Here is a 26,928-nt window from a genome sequence, read left to right as displayed (position 1 = left end):
CTCCAAACAGCCATCCTCTTTCCCTAACTCCCATTGGTCACCTCTCTGGATAGTTGCCTAGCTTGGAGCTTCCTGGAAAGTTGCTTTGTGACCCTCTAAAGAGTCTGAACTCCATGATCTGAATAAATCCTTGCGCCTTCCTATTCCCACTACCCAGAATAGCTAGTCAAAATAGGGGATAGACTAGGATTTGGCAACCCATAGCAAATACAGGTGCCAGCTCTAACAAAATGTCCAAAGCATTCCTACAAACTACACGAGAAAGAGGCCCACATCCATAAGCAATCTTTTTTGTTGTGGAATATTATTTTAAGATGTGTCCCATTTATTTATGCAGTGGAATACTTGTTTAATTGGGTAAAGATGTATTGCATTCTTTTAGGTTGCATTTTTTATCTCTGTAAAGCTGTGTTGACTATCTAAAATATCTGATTGATCTAATAAAGAACTGAATAACCAATAGCTAGGCAGGAGAGAGAAATATGCAGGACCAACTTAAAGAGAATAAATAGGAGGAAGACAGAGAAGAGGGAGGAGCGATAAAAAAAAAGGAGGTGAGGAGGATACCAGGGTCCAGCCACACAGCCACACAGTTAGACACGGAGTAAGAAAAGAAGAAAGGCATATAGAACAGAGAAAGGTGAAAGCCCAGAAGCAAAAGATTGATGGGATAATTTGAGAAAAATTGGCTAGAAATAAGCCAAGCTAAGACGAGGCATTCATTAATAAGAATAAATCTCCATATATTTATTTGAGGGCTTGGTGGCAAACCCCTAAAGAGTAAAAAAAAAAAATCAACTATACTTTTTTCACTAAAATTTTCAAGAAAATTTTGTATGATGAAACCACAAAGTGATACAGATTTAGAAATTAGGATTCTTTGTTTTCTAGTAACACAGCTACAAAGGAAACATTTCCCATGTTCTCTGTGTATTATTTACTTACTCATTATTCCCTGTGTCCCCCATCTTTTTATTATTAAATGTAATGAAAGTGTAGGGCTGTTGCATGCCAGCAAAGCTTAGTGAACTGCTATTCTTCTGGGTCATTCGAATTTCACCTTTCAACAGAAGTCACTACCTGAGGTACAGGTGGTAGCTGTTCTCACTAATATGGCCTAAGGAAATTCAATGCAAGATTTAATAGGGAGGCTTCCTGTTTGATACGATCTAGCTCTCAAATTTGAGAGAATCAAAAGGATGAGAGAATCAAAAGGAAAGTTACTGTAACAGGCATTCCTTGTAGTCATGACTGACCCCCAAGGTAAAACTTAAAATAGTTGAATTTGGCCCTTAAACTAGTTCTCATGGGTACCCAGGTCAGAACAATACAGGCTGTTTGTTTCCACTCTAGAAAATTTTGATTCTGATATTAGATCTGGACCCTTAATATTTGAATTTTTAACAAACTTCCCTAGTGACTCTAGGATACACTGAAATTTAAAAACCACTGTGTTGGAGAAATACTGTATTTAATCATTGACCAACAGAAATTTTCCCCCTGAGACAGGGTTGTTTTGTGCAGCAGCTCTGGCTATCCTGGAACTCATTCTGTAGACTAGGCTGGCCTTAAACTCAGAGAAATCCACCTGCCTCTCTGTGCCTCCCAAGTGCTGGGATTAAAGGCTTGAGCCACCACTGCCCTGAAGGGGCACGAACACACACTATAATTCTTATAGCCAAGTCTATTCCGTTTGTAAGGACCAAAAGCCTTGGAGCTTCAGTAGAAAACAAAAATAAAACAGGATTGGGGGAGAGGCTGATTTGAAGTTACAGCAGGACACCTGACGTTTTTAGAAGTTAGAAAACAAAATATGGCTGGATATTTGGGAATCAGAAACACATCTGAGTTTCTTGGTTCAGCATGTTAGCTCTGGCCTTCACTATTCTACATCTGGGATGATCGTCCAGTCTCCCCTCTATAAAGCCCAGCTCAGCACTCAGTCTTAGCAGAGATATCCTCAGAGACTTTATTCAAGTTACCAATGACCTGTCATTCAGTTGCTGCCTTCATGCAGTACCTCAGTTCTCAGCAGCATCTAGGAGTAGCACTTCCAACAAAGTCCCCCCTTGGAGAGGAAAGAGACAGTGGTTCCTAGAGGCAGGAAGTACTGATGCCGGGTTATGCCCTTAGATGAACTTTGTGTGGTGTAGGGTGCAGGCTTGATTCTCCAAGCCACTCAAAGTCAACTTTGGAGGGGACTTCTTTTCCCAGTTACCCCTTCTCTCAGTTACCCACACATCCTTCTGTGTGCAGATCCACAGACAGAGGATAAGGAGGCTTTGAGTACAAAAACCAACTATTTTCACCGCACAACCTCAAGGAAGGAAGGAAGATGTTGTAAATTAGATAGAAATACAGAAAGGGTAAATGAAGCTCCGAAGAGTATAGAGACCACAAAATTCTTCCTGCAGAATAGAAACTGGGAAGAGAAAAAGCCTTGGCATGAGCATATAGCCAGGCCAGATAGATGTTGTACTTTAAACAAACCAAACACACATCTGTGTGTACTTGAATTCCTATCCAAATGCCTCAGCTAGGATTCCTATCCATCCCTGTCATAAGCAGTGTTGTTTTACAAACATAAACCAGCATGCCAAGCATAAACCAGAGCAAACAGAAAAAAAGCAAACAAAACCAATAAACGTGGATTTGGCAGATGGAATTTCAGCTCAACCTTGTGCTCCCATCCCACCTCCTTATTTTGTATCTAAACGTTGCTTTAAAGCCCTATTAATTTTCTTCACTGAACAGCCAAGCTACATTGCCATATATAATAAGTCCTGCAGTATACATGGATATTCAGAACGGTTTGTTATTAGCAAAGGTCTCAAAAATGTGACTTTTTTTTTCCATGTGAATTTTCTTTATCCTTTCAAAATGCTTTTACTTTGAGTCGGTTTTATTTCCATACCTGCATAATTCTCTGTGGATGATACAATGTGATCCTTATTTATATTTAGAAATAGTTGCTTTTCAGACACCAAGAAACTCATGTTAATTAGGATTATATTTTTAGACTTTCAATGTACTTCCAATGAGCAAATAGAATAAATTAGTTTTGAGTTCACTAGAATACTACATTTATTAAATTTTTTTGCAATTGAAAAGAATAAATTAATTATTTTCTACTTCCTTGGCTTTGGTCCCATTTTAATCTGATTCTAAATTAGAGTGTAGCTTCCAGAGAGTTTGACTAACTGAGTCAGCTAGCACAGCAGGGAGTTTATAAGCTGTTTCCATTGGCATTGCTCAAGAAAGCCCAGAGCTAGAGGTAGAGTTCAATGTTGTGACCTTGATATGTCAATTTCAAATTTCAGGTTTTATAAGACAAATAATTTATATAAGATAATAAATCAATAGGATTAAATTCATACTAAAATGTAAGTAAAGTGTTCATATTTTGAGACCAACAACTTGAAAATGTTCCCTAAGAAAAAAGTCGGTACTAACTATTCCTGCCAATATCTTCATGTTGCTTCCAACAGACGATGCTACATAAAGATGAATTAGTTGGGATATTCAAATGGCAGGTTTTCCGTGATAAGAAATAAATATCCCCAAAGAAGTATGCCGGGAGTGATAGGATAATTGTCATTTAACCTTTCCGAGTTAAATTTAATTTGCTGGTATATAAACTCTGTTATGACTTTACTTTGAGACCTGATGAATAATAAGCCTATAACTGACAGCTACACACATGGCTACAAGTTCTGTTGGGAGTGCACTTAATGCTAACTTCCAGTGGCTGTCCAGGCGTCTCTTATGATAGCTTCTGGTGAACTGTTCTGGCATTTGACTTTATCCATCCTGGCACCTAACTACAGCCTGTCTGGAGCATGCCTCTGATTTGTTCACATATAGAAGGAAGCACTGGAACTTCTTAAACTCTAGCGGAATTGTGGGAATCTCCTGGTGTTGTTACTGCTTGACTGCTTTCAGTTAAACTATAAGAGCCATGGGGCTTATTTGGAACATAGATGCAACATGTGGTATTTGTGAGAGCATGTACCGCGAAGACACTTCTGATCCCATGTGAAGAGGCTAGGTCAGCTGTACCTGGAATAACTCCCGCCATGTCCTCCATAATCAGTTTCTTCTTCCTAAGTGTAGACTTCATGAATATTCAAGCTCAAGCCTTAAGACTTATGAGTTTTTAAAGGAAGACATTTAGAAGTTTGTGTTCATCTATGTGTGTTAAAGAGAGAAAAATAGCTTTTTAGTAGAAAAACAAGGCAGTTTAGTAATTACTTATTGAATTTGCTTTCACAGATTAGGAATTAGGCTGATTAGGAATGGTCATGATTCATTTCGGATTGTGAAGAGTCCTGCCTTTTCTAAACTCCTCTTTCCTTTCCATTTCAAATCCCAAATAATTGTGAATTAGTCAAAGCACGGAGTGGGAAACAGCAGGTTCACAATTCTGCGTCTACGATCACAGTGCACAGTGGGGTCACAATTCTGCATCTACTGTCACACCACACACTGGTTCACAAATCTGCATCTGCTGTCACAGCCCACACTGGTTCACAATTCTGCACCTCCTGTCACAGCGCACACTGGTTCACAATTCTGCATCTGCTGTCACAGCGCACACTGGTTCACAATTCTGCACCTCCTGTCACAGCGCACACTGGTTCACAATTCTGCATCTGCTGTCACAGCGCACACTGGTTCACAATTCTGCATCTGCTGTCACAGCGCACACTGGTTCACAATTCTGCATCTGCTGTCACAGCGCACACTGGTTCACAATTCTGCATCTGCTGTCACAGCGCACACTGGTTCACAATTCTGCATCTGCTGTCACAGCGCACACTGGTTCACAATTCTGCATCTGCTGTCACAGCGCACACTGGTTCACAATTCTGCATCTGCTGTCACAGCGCACACTGGTTCACAATTCTGCATCTGCTGTCACAGCGCACACTGGTTCACAATTCTGCATCTGCTGTCACAGCGCACACTGGTTCACAATTCTGCATCTGCTGTCACAGCGCACACTGGTTCACAATTCTGCATCTGCTGTCACAGCGCACACTGGTTCACAATTCTGCATCTGCTGTCACAGCGCACACTGGTTCACAATTCTGCATCTGCTGTCACAGCGCACACTGGTTCACAATTCTGCATCTGCTGTCACAGCGCACACTGGTTCACAATTCTGCATCTGCTGTCACAGCGCACACTGGTTCACAATTCTGCACCTCCTGTCACAGCGCACACTGGTCAGTGGAGCGGTTCCTGGAAGGAGCACTTCTATGAGCAGGTCGGAAGCTGTGCGTCCTGTGAGCAGATGGATCACCCAGAGAAAGGAAAGCAGGAAATCAGCCGTGTGTGTCTGTGTCTCCCTCCCAAAGTCATGGTATTTGCACTGCACAGACTCCCCAAAGGAGAGGTTGGGAAATGTGGTGACCGGCAAGGCGAAGCTTGTGGTTTTCCCTCTGTGTGGAAGTGATCACTTTTAGAAGTCCCCTATGCCCTGCCACTTGTGAACCCACAGAATCAGGTTCTTCAAGCTGTTTCCCTCCCAGCTCTTGCCCTCATCCTTTCTGACCTTGTTTCTCCCATGGATTTCAGAAGTGCGCTCTCCACTCTTTCAGCCATGCGCACTGGTGCCTTGCCATCCAGGCTTTGACTTCGCTCCATTCCGAGCTTATCATCTCCGTGAGACTCTGACCATCTGACTTAGCATCTGCTCTTTTTTTCTCTTTTTCTTGACTGCCAGACGACTCTTGACTTATGGGAACTGTTTTAGTTCTTTTACAGTTGTACAAAACTGTTTTCAATCAATAGAAGACATTCTTCAGGTCTTGAATTCTGGTCTTTTCCTTGACTAGTGACATGTGGCTCCATAAACTTCCACGCTGCAGAAAGGGGCACTGAACCCGACCTCCCTGCCAGCTGTGTTACCTGGAGGGGAAACCATCAACACTCAGCAGTGTGTTGTGCTCCTGGACTAGGATGCAAGGGGGGGCTGAGAGCAGTGAGCACCTTAAGCTTCCTTTTAGCACCGGCCATTATCCTGGCCTGAACGCGAACTCTTGTGCTATTCTTTCTTTTTTTTTTTAATTGAAAAAAAAATTTCTGCCTCCTCCCAGCCTCCCATTTCCCTCCCCCCCCTCCCCCCCCCCCCCCCCCCCCCCCCCCCCCCCCCCCCCCCCCCCCCCCCCATCTCCAGAACATGGCGGACAATCAGGGCCAAGGACAATGGCATGGGGTTTTGTTCCTACTTCATGTTCTGGCTTTGTGGGAGCCAAGCCAGTTTGGATGTTCACCTTCCTAGACCTGGATGGAGCGGGGAGGACCTTGGACTTTCCACAGGGCAGGGAACCCTGACTGCTCTTGTGCTATTCTTGAGACCAGTATTTTGAGTAGTGGTTGGCAAATCCAGTGTCTGAATCTTTATTGGGAGAATAAGACCACAGTCATGCATCACTAATTCAGGAAATCTTTATGTAGACTTATGAAAATTTTATGATAATCACTATTTACATTAAAGTGAACACTAACTATGAGGGCTCTTAAATCAATGGATTTTTAAATTAAAAATCGGGGGATTTAAATGCCTGTTCCTTTGTACCTAGAATAAGCATATGCCTGAATGCAGACAGAGGTATCTTACCATAGTTGTGAACCTGAGGAGGATACACCAGAGAAATTGAGCTTGGATACATCAAGCCATTGAGCTGGGCAGGCACTAGGTTTGGAGAGATGAGGTGGCAGGTTTTGTGTGTGAGAATAGCAGCAGGGCGGCAAAGCTGAAGCAATGGTAGACAGCTCAGAACCCGGAATACATGACACACGTGAGGGACTGCTAGGAGAAATGATCGGATGTACAGGGGAAAAAGATCTAGGCCAATCTGAGGAATCTCAACCTCATCTTGAATTCTTATGGAACAGTTTAAATTTTAAGAATCTGTGTGATAAAAATCACACCTGGTATAGAAACTAGTGAGGTGAGACAATATTGGAAGTCAGTGGGAAAATTAGACAGCCCCTCGATTAGGGGGGCAAGAAATGAGGAGCATTCATGTCCTTGAGGAGAATATGCGACTCAGCACAGAGAGCAAATGAACACCCTCAGCGTCGATTAACGGTGTGTCCTTGGGACCCGGTGAGCATAGCTCAGCACTGTTTAATAGCGTGTCCTCAGGACCTGATGGTCATAACTTAGCACTGTTTAATAGTGTGTCTTCATGACCTGGAGCACATAGGGAGTACTGAGACTTTCATCCGTCCTGTAAGTCCATACTGTTAGTGATCAGGCAAGCACTTGTCTGTTTGAGGGATCTTAGTGCTGAGAGAGAAAGGAGTGAGGAAGTATCTGAAGTCTGGGGAAGAAACCTTTTCTACCTTCCATGAGTGCCTGTTTCCAACAAGAAAGATAGCTGTGGATGCCCGTGGAATTTCTCAGCAGAACATAGTAGGAACTGTGAATGGTTTGTGATGGCCCCATGCAAACAAAAGTGTAGAGTCCATTGTACAAAAATTACTGGAATTTTAAGATGGAGCCCCACAGCATTGGTTCAGTTATAGTCTGAACAGCTCACAAGCTTAGGATGCTGTACACAGTTGTTACTGGTTCACTCTTCTGTCTGGGAACCACCGGGAACAGGTTTTAAGTTTTGATTCCTTCAAAGAGTTGCTGTACCTGATGACTAATAAACATGTTTTGTTATTGACCTGAGAACAAACAAGGACCACAGGAACATGACCTGACAAATGTTCACTCTGCTGACTGGCAGCAAGGCGGAGCCTTTCACAGCACGCAAGATGATCCAGGCTTCCTGGCTCCAAACCCTCTGTACCATTTACCTGTACCTTGCCCATATATAAAACCTGAAATTTCTTCCCAACAAAATTGAATTAAAAGACTAGCTCCCTGTCCAACTTGCCGTGGGTAGAATCAACACAAAGAACCTGGTAAATGAATGGCATGGGGTTTGGCTTACTTTCTGTTTTAAAGCTTCTATTTTTCTATCCTGACTATTAAAGTTAGCTTCAGATATCAGCTTGACATCATCCTGAGTCATGTGGGAAAGGGAACTTCAAATGAGGAACTGCCCCCACCAGACTGGCTCTGTCTATAAGGCATTGATGTGGGAGTGATTTCTTTTTCTTAATTGATAGTCGGTGTAGGAAGACCTGGCCAACTGTGGGCAGTGACATCCCCATGCAGGGTCCCTGGGTATGTAAGGAATCTGGTTGAGCAGTCAGAGAAGCCAGTCAGGAAGCTGGAGTCATCCACTGGAACCACCTAAAGGCCCTGGTGTGCATTCCTGCCTTGGGTTCCTTCCATGGTGGACTGGAACCTGTAAGCCAAGGCAACTAAAACCCCTTTCCTTCCCAAGTTAGTTTAATAGGTTATTTAGCACAGAAAAAGCAAACAACAAACAAATAAACAAAAACTGTAGGACACTAAACCTTCTGAATTACATGAAATCATATTATTGATTCGGGGCAAAACAACGGGAGCAGTGAACAGAATTGTTTTTATTGTAATGTAATTAAAATTATTTTTCATCCATGCATTTTAAGACATTTACATCACTATAAAACTTGAAAAAGCATTATTTTGCCATTTTCTCTGAAATTTTCATATTCAACCCTTTAATTTCTATAAGTGGGATTGGTCAGCAACCCTCTTTGGTTACCTAAGTAGTTGCACAAACTTCCAGTCCATCCCCCTCCCCCTCTTCCCTCACAATGATGTCACCCTTCCTGTCCCTCCTGCTGTGGCTACAGTTTGACTCAGGGCCTTTGCAGTTACTCTAGTTTCTTCTCTGAGTTTTCTTTTCCTATAAGTTCCATACGTATGATCCTCACCTCAACCAAGTTCTTCCAACATCCCTTTTCTCCTACTGAAGTTTAGAATTATAGCCTTCTTTCAGTGTGCACATGCACACACAGACACAAAATAACATCTCATTCCCTTCCTTTTTTCCTTCCTCCCGAGAGCCCCCTACTTTTCAAATTGTTTAAATTGCACAGTGTTTAGCTGCTTGGAGGATTTCAACATTCTTCTAGAACATTCCAGAATATCCAGAATACAGTTTTGTCCCTTAAACAGAGCAGTATGAATTGCAACTTCAGAATACACTTATGGGGGCAGCAGGCTGGAAGGATCTAGTGGGGTCTCCTTTGTTCTTCTTCTTCCTAGAGCCAAAGTCAAGATGGAAGAATGCTTTCACTCTTTCTATCTTTTGGACATGCATTTTCTTTCTGGTCCACAGACAAAGTGTCTTCAGTCTTCTGTGTGCTATGTGTGGTGAGGAACAAAGTCTGACTAAACGCTGCCCCATGCTCTGGCCACAGGCTCTACCTCCTTTTTCCTAATTTAGCATACCTGTTGTGTGCAGGGCTCGCCGCACTCACACAGAGCCATTTTCCTGAGGACTTGTGTACAGAAATATTTTCTCACTGTCTTGCTGTTATAAACAGTCACTTATAAAACATTGTTTTAAAAAATTTCAACCATAATCTCAAGGAGAACAAAACAGGAATGAGAGTATAACCAAAGGAGCATGTCAACAAAAGATAACACAGAGAAAAAGATGGGTCTTCATTAGTGTTTAAGATATTGATATTACGATGTCTACTGGATTACCACTGTACCACTATACTGTAGTGTAATTATGGCTGGTTTTTAAGGAGAGCCTTCCATCAATCTACCCTGAAACATTAATATGGAAGTATTATACTGACTGATTTTTTTAAAAAAAATCTAATTTCAGTATATATATATAAGTTATAAAATAAAAGTGATACAGGTTTTAAATTAATTAAAAACAAATGGCTCCTGAGTTGTAGTTTGATCATTTCAGAAGAATTTTCAAAAAATATGTTATTAGAAACTAATGTCTCCATTTTCCAATAAAAAAAATGTGTTGTGGGCGGCCGTGTGTGTGTTTACAGCTTTCACTCATTCTATTTTTTTTTTATTAAACAACAATATGCTTGGTTGCTTACTGGATTTCAAGAGCAACAACAAGGCTACAAGAGTCCCATTCTTCAGGAGAAAAGTCAAGAATGAGAAGGGAGTTTTAACGAAACATGGAACATGAGAAGGGGTTTCCTGAGGATGTGCATGGGAAAACCTTTTGAAAGAGGTGATTCTCTGCCCTGTCACTAGGGAAGCATCGGGATTAATTAAATGGAGAGACAGGAACTAAGTAGAACACATGTGGACTTGTCCACCAGCTTGCCATGTTTGCTCACTAGATACTAGACCCTGGACTAACGACTTCATCTCACATCACGGGTTGAGTCCTCCTCCTTCTCCTCCTCCTCCTCCTCCTCCTCCTCCTCCTCCTCCTCCNGCAGAAGCAGCAGTTCTGGTTGGGAAGATTTCCTTCACTTGGGAACATTTGCAGAATCACAGGATAAATCTCAAGCTGGGAGCAGAGCAGACAGAAAGAGTGTTCATTTTTATCTATATACATTGTATACATGCAGCTTAAAAACCCTTTTCAATGGTTTCCTTAGGGAGTGTGTTCGCAAGGCAAGGTGCATGGTGTGTGATTCCCAACCTGGGACATCACATTGGTGCTCACAAACTTTCAGACTTGACACGTTTCAGATTTTCATACGACAGAAGTTCAGCCTGTGCCCAGTTATGCATCAGAGGCTCACCAATGAGGTATTCCTTCCCACAGAATTTCCCAAAGAACATCATTTCCCAAAGTCCACCAACCTTGGATTCCAAACTCTAATTTTAAGAAAGTTATATTAAGATGGCAAGTCTGAGCTAAAAATAGAACATCAAAAACAAACAAACAAACAAATCAATAAAAAAAAAAAACCCAAGAATTTCAAACAGCAGCACTTTATATAGTGGCTTCAAAAATAACAAAAAATTTCCAAGAATCATTTGCACGAATGTGTCAAGAGCCTTTGTTTACCTTTTGATAAAATCTATGGTGGACAATGAGAACTTCAATGCTTTGATTTCAGAGTTATTGCCTTTACTTGCGCTACTACTATCCCTCAGACAGAAACTGGCCTGACGTTTAAGGTCTATTTAATCCCTGGCAGTTTGCTCTCAGTAAACCAATTTGTATCCAATACACGCATCCTGGAAGGGGATTTGAGAAACCAGGATTTAAGGAGTTGAGCCCTGGTGGCTGATGGTAACTTTTGAACACAGTAAAATTCATCACAACAGATGATCAAGCAACCCACTTCATCCTCCTGTGAGGAAAATGTGTGACGACAAAGAACCAGGTGATGTAGCGCTTCTAGCTTCCTGTGCCTCTGTGAGTTACATTGTCCTTTTTCTGTGACCCAGAAGCATCACCTGGATGCCATCTGTCCTCCAGCCTTTAATACAGTCTTACACATAAATAACATCCCTTTTTGCCCTCCGGGGTATAAAGCATTAATAGAACATGGCAGAGCGAATGATTGGAGAGAGTTTTCCTAATATGTATTCCAGTATTCCTGGCTGATGGTGGACGGCGTCTTGAGCTCCGTTGCAGAGGGCATCTGTGCCCGCAGAACCTGTTTGTATGCACACGATGTGGTGCTTGGGTCTTAATGCTGATGGAGTACAGCACATTAGGAACCCTGCAGCAGCCATCCACTCATTACCTCATCATCTGAAATGAAAAGAGGTCAAGATGGGGCCAGGGGATGGATAAATCCTTGTCATAGCAGCACACATCGGCAAGAAAGACAAATGAAGCTCATCAGTATAAATGGGATTGTTAACCCCCTTGTTTATAGTACACACGTCTAATTACACCCATCACTATGTACTTGGCTGGAGGGCAGGTTGCAGTTTTAGATGTGTTAAAAAGTAGTGATGATTTACTCAGTGCCTTTCCCCCTGTGGCTTGTTTAAGCATTCTGCATGTTTGTTTTCTCCTGTTTACATGTTAGGTGAATAAAGGACTTTGCTGTAATCGTGCCAAATCAAGTGTTCTCTAAGCCTGAAAACTTTTCTTGTTGTCAACACAACAATTTTGAGACCCCACACAAACAGACATTCTGATTTAACTCTTTGGGCAGGAAGAAATGGGAATTTGGAAGGCATCTGAGACACAGCCAAGCTTGATGACTATATGAATCAAGTAGACCTTGAGATCAGGCTTGGGTAGGCTTGAGGAATGACAGAGACAGAAACGGAGCTCAAAGAATGCCCCTACTGCATAAGATGCATCCTTCAACTGTAGATGTTTTAGTAGCAGTGGTATTGTTTTATGGGACTCCTAACAGTAAAAGTGCAGGTGTCTCTGACTCTTTCACCTGTCTTACTGGGTTGCCTTGTCCAGGCTTGAATTGAGGGAGTGTGCCTACTCTTGTTTTGCCTTGTTCATTTGATAGCCCTAGGAGACCTGCTTTTGTCTAAAGGGAAACAGTGGAGGAGTGGGTCTGGGGGAAAGAGGAGATGAGGGGAGAAGGGTGGAGGGAGGGCTAGCTGTGGTCAGGATGTATTGTATAAAAGAGGAATTATTTTATTTTAAAGCAGCTGTGGTCAGATATACAAAGTAGAAGAAAATGGAGAAAACCTCTCAAAATTTAAAATTATTGTCTAGGCTTTAACAAGCTTATGACACCAAAGACAAAACATGTTTATTTGTCTTGACTCTTATTCTGAATAGATTATGCAAATATGAGGATGAATTGCTCCCTCTGAAGTATATGTGAAAGGCTTACACAGAAGGCATTTTAAGTTCACCTGTTGGTTTTTCTTTCACGGTAGCAAGAAGCTTTAAATCCCATTTAATCAGGCATTCCTAACTGCTGTCCTGTGAATTAGCCAGGCCGTATTACCCACACAGGACAAGTAAGAAAATTGAAACTCTGAGATGTTAAGTGCATTGCCCAAGGTCATATAACAACTCAGTAATGAGCTGGGATTAAACACCACAGTCTAGAGATTTTGTCTGTTGCAGTTCCATTGAGTTTGAATTTCTGTTGCAACATGAATGATGATTATGAAAATTTAAGAGTATAGAATACATATTTTTTTCCAGGCAACGTTTCCAAGTGTGAGAAATAGATGGATGTGCTAGAGCCTTTTCCCAACATTCCTAGAAAGTTTGGCAGAAAAGGTTGGCAATCTTGTTAAATTCACCCAGGTCTAGATGAGGTCTTTGGCTTGCTGAAGATCTTCAAGGCAGTGGGTGCTTAATGTACCTTCTCTGTATACGTGGAGCCAAGATGAAGAGGGAGGCACTATGTGGAAAACTTTTATCACTAGCACGTCTACTACCTCACATTTTTAAGAACCTCTTAGGCTTCCAATCTCCTTGAACAAAGAAACTTGTTTGTCTAGTTGTGTACATCAGGGAGGTTGCAGTTAAAGGAAAGTCCCGAATTCTAGTAGCTACTGGAGTAACAGAGATACAGCTTACCCTAGTAGGTAGTTAATGCATGACTGATTATGAAATATGAATCCTTCCTAAAATATCACTGGAAGCATGTTTTTGCTTCCAGATGGTTGGAGAGAGATTGCAGCATATTTTTCTCTTGGAATGGCACACTGCCTCTGTGAAACTGAGTGGGCTGAGAGGGAAGGGTTCAAGGCGATGTGCCTGGCAGAGGGATAGTGTCATGTAGCATGTTTCACTGCATCCTTGAGGTCTATCCAGAGGGAGGACATTTGAGAGACAAGAGGGATGCTATTTGGAAAACCAGAGTACTGCAAGTAGCATTGCAATAAATATTCTGTTTTGCTAATATTTAACCATTCTGTTTTGCCTTGGTGTTGTATATCCATTTGTCTCTGGGAGGCCCCTCGCCATACAGCTTCATCTCCAACCCCAGGTCTCATATCTTCACCCTTGCTCTGATATGCATGCTCATCACTTGCACTGGCCCGTTCAATCAGTTATAATCTTTGTATCTGTGCTTTACTATAAAACTCTGACTGAATATTATCCAGCATCGGATTTCAGCACTCATGGCATTTCCTTCTCTGTGATGTACTCCAGTTTACCTAGACGCAAAATTCCACAGGTCATTTTTACATACTTCTTTCATCCGCTTTTGTTACCATTGTGCTGGGAAATAGTGGTATAGGTACCTACCTTGATTCTATAAATATCTCTTAGTGCTTGAAGCCCATTCATGTATTTTCTATGTTAAATATAATTCTTTAATTAGTCTTTAATCTTTAAATTATCATCTTTTTAAAATGTTATATAATTTCCTCTATAATTAATAATGTAAGCTTAATTATCCCTCATGTGTTAGTGATGACATAATATTCATCAATCAAAAATTGAATTCAAGTGGATTGGTTTTTAGCCATAGTCATTCTTAAGTAATTGTTTATGTTTGCAAATGAGCATTTTAACTTATTGTTATTTTTCATGAGCCAAATGAGGTGGGAACTATCAGTCACATTACTGATGTTTAAATCTTCTGCAGATGTGTGGGCAGCTGAAGGACTGCTTGAAAGGAAACTGTGTTTAGAAATCTTCCCTCTGGAATGCTCCCTCTTAATGGAAAGATCAGAGACTTATTGTCTGTGCAAAGCAGTCTAATTGTATAAAAGTGATTTTGAGAAAATGCTTTCTTCTTTCACTGTCCCTTTCTTATCTGTAAAATGAGAACAATTATAATAATAATGATAGTGGTAATAGTAACAATCTCAGGAGTTATAACAATAAAATAAGGCAGTATATGCAAAATGCTCAAGTGGATTCGACATTAAGCTTATGGACAATTCTTGTAAGCCTTTTGTTTTATAAGCATAAATATTCTCCCTGGATCTTCTATCTGAAAGACACCATATCTACTTCCATACCTATTTCCCATAAGTCATCCTTCTCTGTAGTCGGTGGAGAAGGAAGACTTTGTCTAGTACCATTTCATGAAAGTATCGCCAGTTTGCCTACTTTGTCTTGCTTGGCCTCACAGTATAGATGGAGACTGCCGAAAGCATTTGTTTTTCTTGCTTTTCTTGAACTGATAAAAATTCATCACCCTGAACTGGTGTCTAACATAGAGTGGTGTGATAATATCTGTTATAGCACTGTTCTAGCTGTGCATCTGCCTGCCCTGTCTTTGCCACAGGATCACTATGTCAAATCTGCTGTTCATGACAGAGTCATAGAAAACCCTCTGTTAACAGGAGAAGCGGCAGGCTGCTTGTCCTGGCCACCTGACTAGCTCAGTCAGTAGAACATGGGACTCTTAATTCCAGGGTCACATGGGTTTGAATCTTACGTGGGGCACCACTCTGTAGTAAGGAGGAGCAGGCTACGTCCCGCTGCCCCACTAGCTTAACCCCTGAAATAACCACATGGAAAATGTATTAAATTACTGCCTGGCCCATTGTCTCTGGCCTCTTATTGGCTAACTCTCACATCTTGATTAAACTCATTTCCAAGAATCTATATGTCACCACGTGACTGTGGCTTACTGGCAAGATTCTAACCTACATCCATCTCAGGCCGGAGATTCATGACATCTGCCTCACTTCCCTTCTTTCCAGCATTTTGTTCTGTCTACCCTGCCCACCTAAAGGCTGCCCTATCAAAAGACCAAGGCAGCTTCTTTATTCAACCAATGAAAGCAACACAGATACAGAAGGACCTCCTACACCACCCTTCAGAACTGCCTGCTCACTATGACCACCCAAGGAGAATGGCACATGCCCACAGAACTTAATGGATGTCCTACACATCCTGATATTGTTTCCATACCACAAACTCCTTATAAATTCGACACCCCTCTTCCTGTACATTTCCTTTCATTTATATAAAGTGACATTGTTTTCCTCTCTATAAACATTTTACCTGTATGACAATGAATGATTTTTATCATAGTATCCATCTTTTCCAACTCCTCTTGAATAACCACAGGACATGGCTATCAGTATAATTCTTATACATGGTATTTTAACTATTTGATCTGGAATTAAGGCAGAGTGTATGCAACTGTGTGTATGTGTGTGTGCATACTTGTGTACATGTGTGTGTGTGTATTGTGTATGCTTGGTATGGGAGTGGGAATGGAATTCATTAAGCTCTACCATAGATCTAGCTTTCATTGGGTGTTCTCTCTCTCTCTTTTTCTGTCTTGTCCTCTCTTGCTCTCTCTCCCTCCCTTCCTCTCTCCTTGCACTCTGAGTCAGCTTTCATTAAGGTTGTTTACAGGGTCATGCATGAAGACGTTATAGACAGGAGCATGAGGAACTTACTAGTGATTATATGGCAACCATTTACTGCTGTTAACTGTCTATACATCCCCAGGGAAGGCACAGGCTTCCTCAACCATTGCCTTCTTAATGTTCTATAGCAATATCACTCATTTCTTCTCATTATCCTTGATATTTATTTAAAGTCTCCTGAGATAATATGAGAATAGCATACATGCAAACCCACACTCATGTGTAAATTCTCGCTAAGTAATAATTTTCAGAATAAGCACAATGCAGTTGGAATTGATTGGGAGTGGGTGGAGAGATTTCCTCCTAAAGGCATAATTATTTACAAAGGCTGTCTACACCCAAATGAAGATACTGTGATCTTGAAGAATAATTTCTGCGGCAGTTTTCGTTACATGTCGCTCTTTCTATATTCCTTCATATGCTGCATGGGAGGGATGATCATATCATTTGTTCTGTTTGACGGCATCCTCTCTTCTTGGAACTTGGCATTCCCTAGTAGGAAACAAGTCTGTCAGATGGGCAACTGAGGGAAATTTAATGAGGGGGCATTTTGACTATAATATCATGAACTAATGAGGGAAGATGGTTTAGAGGCAGGCCAGTGACATTTGGGAGACTCGACATTGATAGTGGAGGATGCAGTTAACAGTTAAGGCAACAACCAGAGACGAGCGCCAGTAAGGATGTGTACAAGGATGTTGGCTTACAATCGGAAGAGGAGGGGCCAGAGACAAGTGCCAGCAAGGATCTGGGAGGATGGTGGCTTACAATAGGAGGGGGAGGGGCAGCTCAGGGGATGGCATGCAGTAGAATAATCATTTGATCTCCTTCCTCCTGTTCCCCTTTTTATTCCTATCTGTGACCATCTTTCCATTAGTCACATTACAAATGATTCAGTGTAGAAGAGGGACTGATGGCATCTAAGCATGCTGAGCCCCTCCCATGTATACAGCAGGTTATACAGGGACAACATGGGGTCTGGAGAACACATGGAGAGGATCCTATCCATGTCCACTTCTGGCTCAAGGTCAGGACATGCGCGAATGTTATACTCCCCTTTCTTTCTGACGATCTCACAACAGACAGGCACAGATTCTAAAATAACCAATTATTTTCAAAAATAAAAAGTAAGGATTGTCTTTAGGTAGGAGATCAAAGCCCATTTGCAAGAAGAGAGTGTGGAAGTAAGAAACTGGACATGCCCCATGTGGAGCCACGACCTAACTGTTGTAGAGTGGTGACAATTGAGAGAACAATCCACCGAGTTATGAGGACTTCAAAGCAGTAGAAACTGGGGAGATAGAAACCAAGAGTGAGAAGGGAGACTGGAAGGAACTATTGGTTCCAGAGTGACTAAATCAACAGCAGAGGCATATAAATATCTAAGCAATTACAGCAGAAGGCCATCATGTATGTAACTTTAAAGGTCAGGCATCAAGAAGTAATGACAAAAGCATATGATTTGGAAGTAGCCACAATTTAAATATCGAAAGAGAACAGTAAAAATGTTCATTCTAAACTCAGTGGCAGTAGCACACGCCTTTAATCCCAGCACTCGGGAGACACAGACAGATGGATCTCTGTGAGTTCGAGATCAGCCTGGTCTGCACAGTGAGTTTCAGTACAGGCTCAAAAACTACAGAGAAACCCTGTCTCGAAAAACCAAAAATAAAAATAAATAAATAAATAAGTAAAAGTTTTCCTCTAAAGAGTGAAGCAGAGGCAGGGAAGTTGTGGGTCAGTTGCTCATCTCTGTGAGTTTTCTTGTATTGATGGTTTTTAAAAATCCATGTGCACACATAATTGCCACAAACGCTCTTTTTCTTCTTTTGTTTTGCTCCATTTAGTTTACTGGCTTTCTAGAAATTAACTTATTAACCTGGTAAGCTCCATTACCTGTCCCATATCTACCAATGAATTCCCTTATGTCCTGCACAGGCTCCTCCATTCTTTGTGCCTCTCCTAGGCTTGCCCCGTCTTTCTCGACTCCCGACTCCCAGATACACATACTCACTGAATGACCGCTCAGTGGCTTCCTCTGTAAATTCCTCGCACTTTTTCATCTCAGCCTTTTTCAGACTTCTTCCTGACCTGAGATGGTTTCTTCCTTTGCTCTTTAAATCTGCGCTGTCCACGAGCTAACTTAGGTTTCTTAAGTAAAGAACAAATGCTATCTCTGCCCCTGATACTGCTCACACTGCAGGTGTCTTTGACTGCCAGGACTGTATCCGCCCCCTTCTCTTCCTGTTTCTTTGTAAATCCTGTAGCTAGAAGTTTAGTTGCAAATCTAGTGTTAGTAGTAAATTCTGAATGTGGTAATTGGAATAATTCCTAACGGCAACATAATTGACAACTGTTGTTGCAGAGGATGATAGTGCACTGACATGTCCATGTCTGTCTGGTGTGTTGCCTACTAATTCTTCTCAGCAAAACTTGGACATAAACAACATTCTGCTCCTGATGAGTTGTACTGTCTTTCCCAAACAGATTGAGTGTGAAGACTGAGTATCAGTCAATAATTCAGACACTATTAATTTTAACAGAAGAGTTTCTACTTCCTAAAGCAGCCTCTAAGGAGAGATTTCAAACTGAAGTAAAAGCCACACAATGGAACTCCAGGCCCTTCAGCTGCTCTCTGAGCTGAAGGAGGGAGCATGAGTCCCAGAGCTTAATATGGTGTTCACATGCCATTTGAAGTGTAGGGTATCACCAACTTAAAATACATTGGGGTCTAGAGAGATGGCTCAACAATTAAGAGCACTTGCTGCTCTTGCAAAGGACAAGGACTTGATGATTATCACTACACACATAGCAACTCACAGCTCTGTGCAACTCTGGATTCAGAGTTAGATGGTGTTTTCTGCCCTTCCCACGTATCAGTACTCACTTGGCTCATAGACGTAAATGCAGGAAAATGTTCATACCCACACACAAATAAAAATAGTACAAAACTTCTTTTAAATGCTGTTTAAGTTAAAATGCATTAAGACAGAAGAAAGCAATGCTTGCACGTCAGAATGTCCAGATTTGAATAACATTTGGATTTAGTACTCCGTGCAGAGCTTCTCTCCCACAGGAGAGGGAGTAACACCAGCTCCCAGCATCCGTTGCTCTTGTCTCTGCTGCCCTTATCAATCTGCTTAACTCTTTCCCACTTTCCCTCCAGTCACTGCCTGGATTTGATCTGTGGTGATGTAACTAACAGGGACTATCTTCTATTTCTTGTTTTCTTCAGGAAATACCACAGTCAAACAGTCTCGGTACAGGATTATCATCCAGGAAGCAGCCAACGGAGGGCAAGAGTGCCCAGACACTTTATTTGAAGAGAGAGAGTGTGAAGATGTCTCATTTTGTCCTACATATAGGTAATTAGTGACTTCTGAATTGTCATTAGACCTGAGCATAATTGTACAATATTTTCTTTCATATATGGTTGCTTAGTGATTTTTTTGAAGTTGTAACATTTTATCCTTTTAAATATTCAGTAATCTTCTCTTAACTAGAATGTATTCAGAAAGAAGAAAGAGCATGAATACCTAATTAACAGAAGAGAGAAGCTGGGGCATGATTGGCTGTTACTGAGCTACCAGAATGGCGCCTCTTCTGCAATCAGCTTTCTAGATAATGATTCTAAGAGAGACAGGATGAGCTTTTTATCTGGAATACACACACATGTTATGCATACACATACACCCCTACACCCCTACACACAAGCACATATTACACATCCTTACACATAAATACAGACACATACAGACAGATACACACAATCATACACAAACACATATAAACACACACCCCCATACACACACATGCACAAATAGATATTACTCATGCATACACATAGTTACAAACACATACCGATACACACAATCACACACAAACATATATAAACACACACAGAGTCCTATACAAACCTGTACACAGAAACATACATCTATAGGCACATACACATAGACATTTAAACACACACACATATACACACAAACACATACACATACATGAAGACTTACAAATACAACATACACAAACACATACACATTTAAACATGTACACATGAAAACACAGATACATCCACAGACACACATATAGACACATACACATGTATAGAGAAATACACAAAATCATATACAGACACATGTATACCCAGGCACACATACATAAACACCCACAAACACCTTATAAACACATATACATATCAACACGATATATACATATATATATGCACACAAATACAGAAACACAAGAGAAACATAGATGCATATACCCACATAGACATACATATGTGTGTACCAATACACCTATAGACACACACATGTGCCTGAAAACAAAACACAAATAAATACAAAAACTACCACACTGTGAGGTACCATAGTAATTTTATTGTTCTCATCTTAGAATTTTGAATAAGCCATTAAAGAAATAAGCTGGGTATGGTAGCATGCACTCATAATTGGCTCTTGGGAGGATCATAAATTCGAGACCATCAAGATATGTGTGTGTGTGTCTCAAGCAATAAATCACATGCATGTCTATTAACCAACTGGATAACTGGATGATACGTTTTTAATATCATTTTTATTTATTCCTGGTAAATTTCATCCACACATACAATGAATCTTTGGGGATACCTGTTCCCACATGTCCTTCTTTCAATAAGAGGAAAAGGCTAATTCTTAAATTTTTTATGCTCCAGCTATCTTTTAGAAACTGGTAACTACTGTTTATGAAACCACATCCAAATTTCTTTTCCAAGGCTTAACCTTCCAGTCTTTCAGAATTTGAAAGTTTCAGATTCATTGATAACATCATTTTTAAATAATCTTAGATTGAATGTAGTCACTGATTTATGATAATAGCTCATAGTTTAAAAATCATTTAGTTTTACCAACTCGCTCAAAAATGTACTTTACAAAATTATCTAATGTTTTATCCTGATAATTTTAGAAACTGTGTCTTAAAGCTGTGAGGCTTAAGGGCTAATTTATTCAGGAACCATGCAGTTTCATTGCTTTTCCAAAGACTGCTCTTTTTAGGTACAGAGTAAGAGTGCCACTGACGAGCCCAATCCCATGGCTCTGCCATGCTTCGGTCCATTATTCTAATTTGATGGACAGTTTGGGGAGGATGTAGATAAACACTGGGATCAGGCCCAGTCTGCTCTTCCCCAGAACCATGGAGCCATTGTAGAATCACTGTCAGTAATCACCCTCTTGTGCTGTGGGTAAATATTGAAACTTTTATGTCCAGAAAAAAATCACTCTTGGGGAAAGTAGCCAAATGAAGAACTTAGCCAAATCAAATATTATCAGACATTTTAGTAAAGCCAGGGCCATTATAATCAGTGGAGATCTCAGAAACCTTGACTGACTATTCGATTTTCCTCTGTCCTTGCTGTTGGATAGCTCTTCAATGTTCATGTGTGAACTGTTTTTTTTTTTTTTTAATTTATCTCCTGCCCTTTTCCCAGAAATCACTTCTGCTGTATCCAGATCCCATTTCTTGATAGGCCCTTCATACTGTGTCCAAGTTAACACGTCGGTCTGACCATTGAACGAGGTCTTATAATGTTGATCACTACAGTTCTAGTTAGATTTTACTTCCCCTACACTGGTATTCCGGATGAAGTTATCCTAATAGACAAGTTTAGGTGTTCTTTATTGCTATCTTTTGTTTCATTCTCTTAACTGCATTGAGGTCACATATTCACATTTTCCAAATCAGAACAGAATTGAAATGCCCACTTATGTTATCCCGCATCATCCAGCATATTAAATTAGATGCTAAAGAATAAAACGGTATAAAGACACAATCTTCACACAGAATAGACAGTGACATTTAACCAAGAGCCAATGGTCCAGTCTCAGGCTGTCACTTACTCTGACTTAATTCTAGTTTATCATCTCAAACATCTGAAAACTCTTTCCATCCCTTTCCATCTACACAGCAAGATAAACGTGAGTGAATACCTTGGCTTCATGCTGGTCTGAGAAGTCTAAGTAAAGTTAGCTTAAGGAATCTACATAAGTAACACATCATGATTCTAAAGGTGTACAGGAGTCTGTCACCACCTCAGCTGTTGTGGATGGGACCATGTTGAAGTAATCTATGCATAAACAAGGTGGATTTATTGCTGTCGAAACTAATTGCTGGTTATTGGATCATGGCATGCTTTCTATTTATCTGTTTCTTGATTTCTAACCAAACTCTCCAGCCACTATTGTTAAGGAAGCCACTCAAAGGTGAACAGTGCTATTTCTCTTTCCTGGTCACACTTTTTAAGTGGCTTGTGAGATGGGGGCCTGTGGGTAAAGCAGCTCCTGTTGAAGCAAAGGTCTTGGCTCATATGAAATAGACCATAAAATCACACTAACTGGAAAAAGAAGGACCGTGGGTAGACTGTGGCCTTGAGTTTTCTGGAATACTGTATAGAAATCATTTTAAGAACAGAATCCATCCTCTGTGTGCCAAAAACTTTTATTAACTTTTATTAAAGTTACTTTTATTAACTTGAAGAAGGTAAACAGAGAGAAGCCAGGTGACTTCAGGGACCATTTCCTCAGAGAAAAGCAAGTCCTGATAGCTCATCAGAAAACATCCATTCCTCTTCCCTAAGATGAGCTTTTGGATAAGGTTGGTCCCTAGAGTCACCGTTTACACTTCGCTCCACGACTGACTGAAATGGTAGAGTTATGTCTGAATCCTAGAAGTGCCATATTTGTAAAGAAAACAAAACCACAAGAGAATGGATGAGAAGCTTGCACTCCAAGCTTTCAAATGTTCTGACTCTGAATCTCCTATGTCCTGGTGTAACACAGGATTGCTCCCTTGTCTTCTGCACATTTAATTTTAAGCATATTTGAAGCTTCTCCTTCATGATTTTTTTGTATGAGGTAAGATTTGTACATAAAATGTTCAAATTCCCTAAAGTAGAATCACAACTTTAATCATGAACCTGGGTGGAGAGTAAAGTCAAAAGTCAACTCTTACCATTCTCAACACGTGCTAGGGTTGGGTTTTATTTTATTTATTTATTGCAACACACGATATATGTATGTATGTATATATGTCTGTCTGTCTGTATGTATGTATATAAATAGAATATATAGGGGTTGGCAGTTTTCTGACTAGACTGCCAATCAGTTCTATCCCATTAGCCACCCATGTCCCACCAGCCACTACCCCAAATAACCATACAGAGACTTAATAATCAGAATAAATGCTCAGCCAATAGCTTAGGCTCAAATTTAGCTAGCTCTTATAATGTAAAAATGCTCAGTTTTGTTAATGTATGTGCTTTCCTGAGGCTCTTTTACCTCATATACATACTTCTTACTCTGTATCTCATGGCTTCTCTTCAGACTCTTCCCTTCTTGTCGCCAGCATTCTCATTGCCCCCAAAATCCTGCCTAGCCATCAGCCATTCAGCTCTTTATTAACAAGGAGAGCAACCCATCTTTACAATGTACAGAAGGATTACTCCATTATCATATATGTATGTGTGTGTGTCGTATATATATATAAGGTTGACTAGTTAGGATCTGACAACCTGTCATGAGTATCAAAAATGATTCTCTCTTTTAGCAACCATTAACTGCCCGTAATTCATCAGATAGGATTGGGACTCTGTGAATGCCAAGTTACATTGTCATTACGAAGGTCTTGTTGAGACTAACAATGTTTTTGAGATTTCATGCTTGCATCTTCCCTATCATATTCAGAAGTCATTATCTCAATGCAGATGTCCTGATCCTCCGGCTCTTTGACTCCTTGGTCTCCTTTTTCATGTTTCTTGAACCTTGGGTGTAGAGGGGGGACTGTAGATGTATTTGTTGGGGTTGGAAAGTCCATGGTCTGCTGTTTTTTATATTTTGAACTATTGTAGATTTCTCCAATAGTCTCACTTTACTACAGAATGACATTCCTTTAATGAAGGGTGAGAACTATATTTACCCAAGGTATAAAGATAAGCTTTTAGACTGCAGCTATAAATTATACTAGCTTAGGAAACTGGGATCTTCTTTTGGGTTCATGACCCTAAAGCCATGGATAATTGGCAAGGTTTACACTACTGGGCATGATTTGCTTCAAGTTCAGGCTAACTGAGCCTTGGTCTTTCTATTTCTGCATGTCTAAGTCATGTATTGAAAGTACTTCCTCTGCGTATGAGTCGTGGTAAATGTTCTGTTGTGCTCTTTCTTGTGGTCACAGGTGGAAACTGCAGAAATGGAGCCCTTGTATCTTGGTTCCAGAGTCTGTCAGGCAGGGGAGAACGGGCACCAGTGAGGCCTGTGGGAAGGGGCTGCAGACAAGAGGTAAGCCAAGTTTGAAATCACTCCCTCTTCCTGTGTGCTTTAAAGTTGTATTACTCTGTACTTGGTTGTTGAGTTTTGTATTTGGGCAAGTTGTGATATTTCTGGATTAAGCTATTTATATTTATCACTAAATTCACTCTTGGCAGTAGTAAGTGTTGTTAGGTAAATATCATCATTTAACCATAACCTTTCACTGTACCTCAGTACTAAAGCAAAACAATAAATGAATATATCTCCGTCATAACTGACCTCCATGTCCATATTTGAATGTATGTTGGATATCGGCCAAGATGTTGAGACGATGCCAAAATCACATCTAAAAGTATACATTACACTTTGTTTACATTGCATGTTTATGTGATGATTAAATAAATAAATGGAAACATGACTGGGTAAATTGACTAATTTTTAGGATCCTGGCTTAAGCAAAATTGTGTGTGTGTGTGTGTGTGTGTGTGTGTGTGTGTTTAACATGCACGGGAACTTCTAAAAGGCGTTGTGATAGGCTTTTGTGTCTGAAATAGAGGGAGATTTATTATGGTCCTCTAGGAAAGGGAGGAGATCTCTGAAAAGCAGCCATGACCCTTTGCTGCCTCGTTCCTAATACAGGTACTGACTCTGGAGGCTTGATAGGCAGGACTGAAAATGCAGTAACTTTCTCACTCCCTGTCTCCCTGCTTTTGTTGGAGCTTGTTGGGTTCTTATCCAGTCACAGGACAAGAGAGATTGTGGCACTCAGAAACAGGCAGAAGGTAAAGGAGATGTGGGCTAAACTGAAATCCAGAGGACCTGTGGAACATCAGAGTGGGGATTTACAACACCCAGTTCTCCTCCTTCATCTGCTTTAGCTGCCTGACTGGGTAGCATCAATGTACTCCTGACTCCGTCTGCTCAACCACACCTGAACAAGATTGAGTTCTTTTTCTGACCTACAGATAATGGCATTTGGTAATTAATATTGTCAGGTATTACACATTGGCTGTTTTCTTGACTGTTAGCAGACAACCTTAAAAACCATTTCAAATATTAGTATTATATTATTAATAAAATATAATGAGTCACTGAGTTTTGGAAAGGGCCTCCATTATGAAAGAAAACAAATAAAAAGCAATGAGTAGGAAGGAATAAAACAAAATCAATATAGGAAGTTGAACACCAAAGTTCTAAGAAACCCAGAAAAATAAAACAAATATATGAAAAATTATCAAATAAATAACTCAAGAGAATTGCCAATTTGGGAGCCTGTACATGTCTTGTTTGAACAAGGTCAACATGATTGAAACGACTTACATCAGGCCTATCATTGTGAAATTCCGAGACTTAAGAGAGTAATCTAGTTTCTAGCTTTCTGAAGTAAGTTACAAGCCTATCTCCCAAACACAGGAGTTCTCAGCATCAGCTTTAGAGAGTAAAAGGGAACAAAGCAATCCTTAAAGCACTGAAGAACAGGGTCCGAGTCTACATCATAATATCACCCAACAGCAGGGAGAGATGAAATTATCTGTAGAAAACGAAATCCCTAACACTTGCCTAAATGCATCCCATCTCCAGAGACAGTCACAAAATATGACTTAACTAAGAAAATTGGAAATTCCTAGAAGAGAGGACATTCTTTCTGTTAGAGAGAAAGGGGATTGTGGAAATCCAAGACCAAGGTAGTCTGCACCCCTGGCAATATGCTGTAAGGAAGGCACTAACCTGCTACTTCTACTGCCACTAATGCTAATGCTTTGATTCATAGGTTCCTATTCCACCACTGCAAGCAGTCTTGTCTGTGAGAATTCTCTATGACAAACTAAAGGTTTGTCTGTGTGTGTTACATCCATGGTGATGGAAACTGTATGTGTGGAATGCCTTCATCTTCTCTCTCACTCTCTGGCTCCTCTGTAGCTCAGTGGATCTTAGCCCATACAGCAGATCCTCACGAGTCATGCTTCCCTATTGTCATCCTAAATTAAGAATGCTGGCAACCTTGCTGAGACCTCCTGCTTGGCAAATTCAATTCTCTACAGTTCACTCCTCAACACTGGGACTAGCTTTGTAGTCTTTTCTTCTAGTGTGAAACTTTTGAAAGTGTCTAGAGCAGCGGTTCTTAAACTGTGACTCACAACTGCTTTGGGGGTCAAATGGCGCTTTCACAGAAATCAAATTTCAGATATCCTGCATATCACATATTTACATTGTGATTTGTAACAGTAGCAAAATTGTAGTTATGATGTGGCATCAAAATAATTTTAAGGTTGAGAGTCATCACAGCATGAAAAACTGTACTGAAGGCTCTCAGCATTAGGAAAATTGAGAACCACTGCTCTAGAGTAAGGTGCCTTTTCACCTGTATTTGGGGAAGCTGTGAAAGATGAAATCTGGATGGCAATGAGAAGTGATAGAAACCCTGCAGGAGAGAGTTCTAGTCCTCCCCTACTGGGCAAATCCATGACTTTAGTTTCTTTTGGACTTTGTTGAACTAACTCAGCAATAAACTTAGAA

General features: G+C 40.6%; 1 protein-coding gene across 1 annotated transcript in view; it reads left to right on the top strand.

The window, feature by feature from the left end:
• Nucleotides 1–26,928, top strand: part of Thsd7b (thrombospondin type 1 domain containing 7B) — an 863,852-nt gene that overhangs the window by 502,840 nt on the left and 334,084 nt on the right. Inside the window, exons 11-12 of the mRNA XM_050147880.1 lie at nucleotides 19,362–19,491; nucleotides 24,338–24,441. Of these exons, the coding sequence (XP_050003837.1) occupies nucleotides 19,362–19,491; nucleotides 24,338–24,441 (234 nt within the window). The remainder of the gene's footprint in view (nucleotides 1–19,361; nucleotides 19,492–24,337; nucleotides 24,442–26,928) is intronic.

This window comes from Alexandromys fortis, unplaced genomic scaffold (assembly GCF_014885135.2).
Source record: "Alexandromys fortis isolate MF-2015 unplaced genomic scaffold, M_Fortis_MF-2015_v1.1 scaffold_58, whole genome shotgun sequence".
Classification (NCBI taxonomy): domain Eukaryota; kingdom Metazoa; phylum Chordata; class Mammalia; order Rodentia; family Cricetidae; genus Alexandromys; species Alexandromys fortis.
This window is presented reverse-complemented; position numbering and strand designations above follow the sequence as displayed.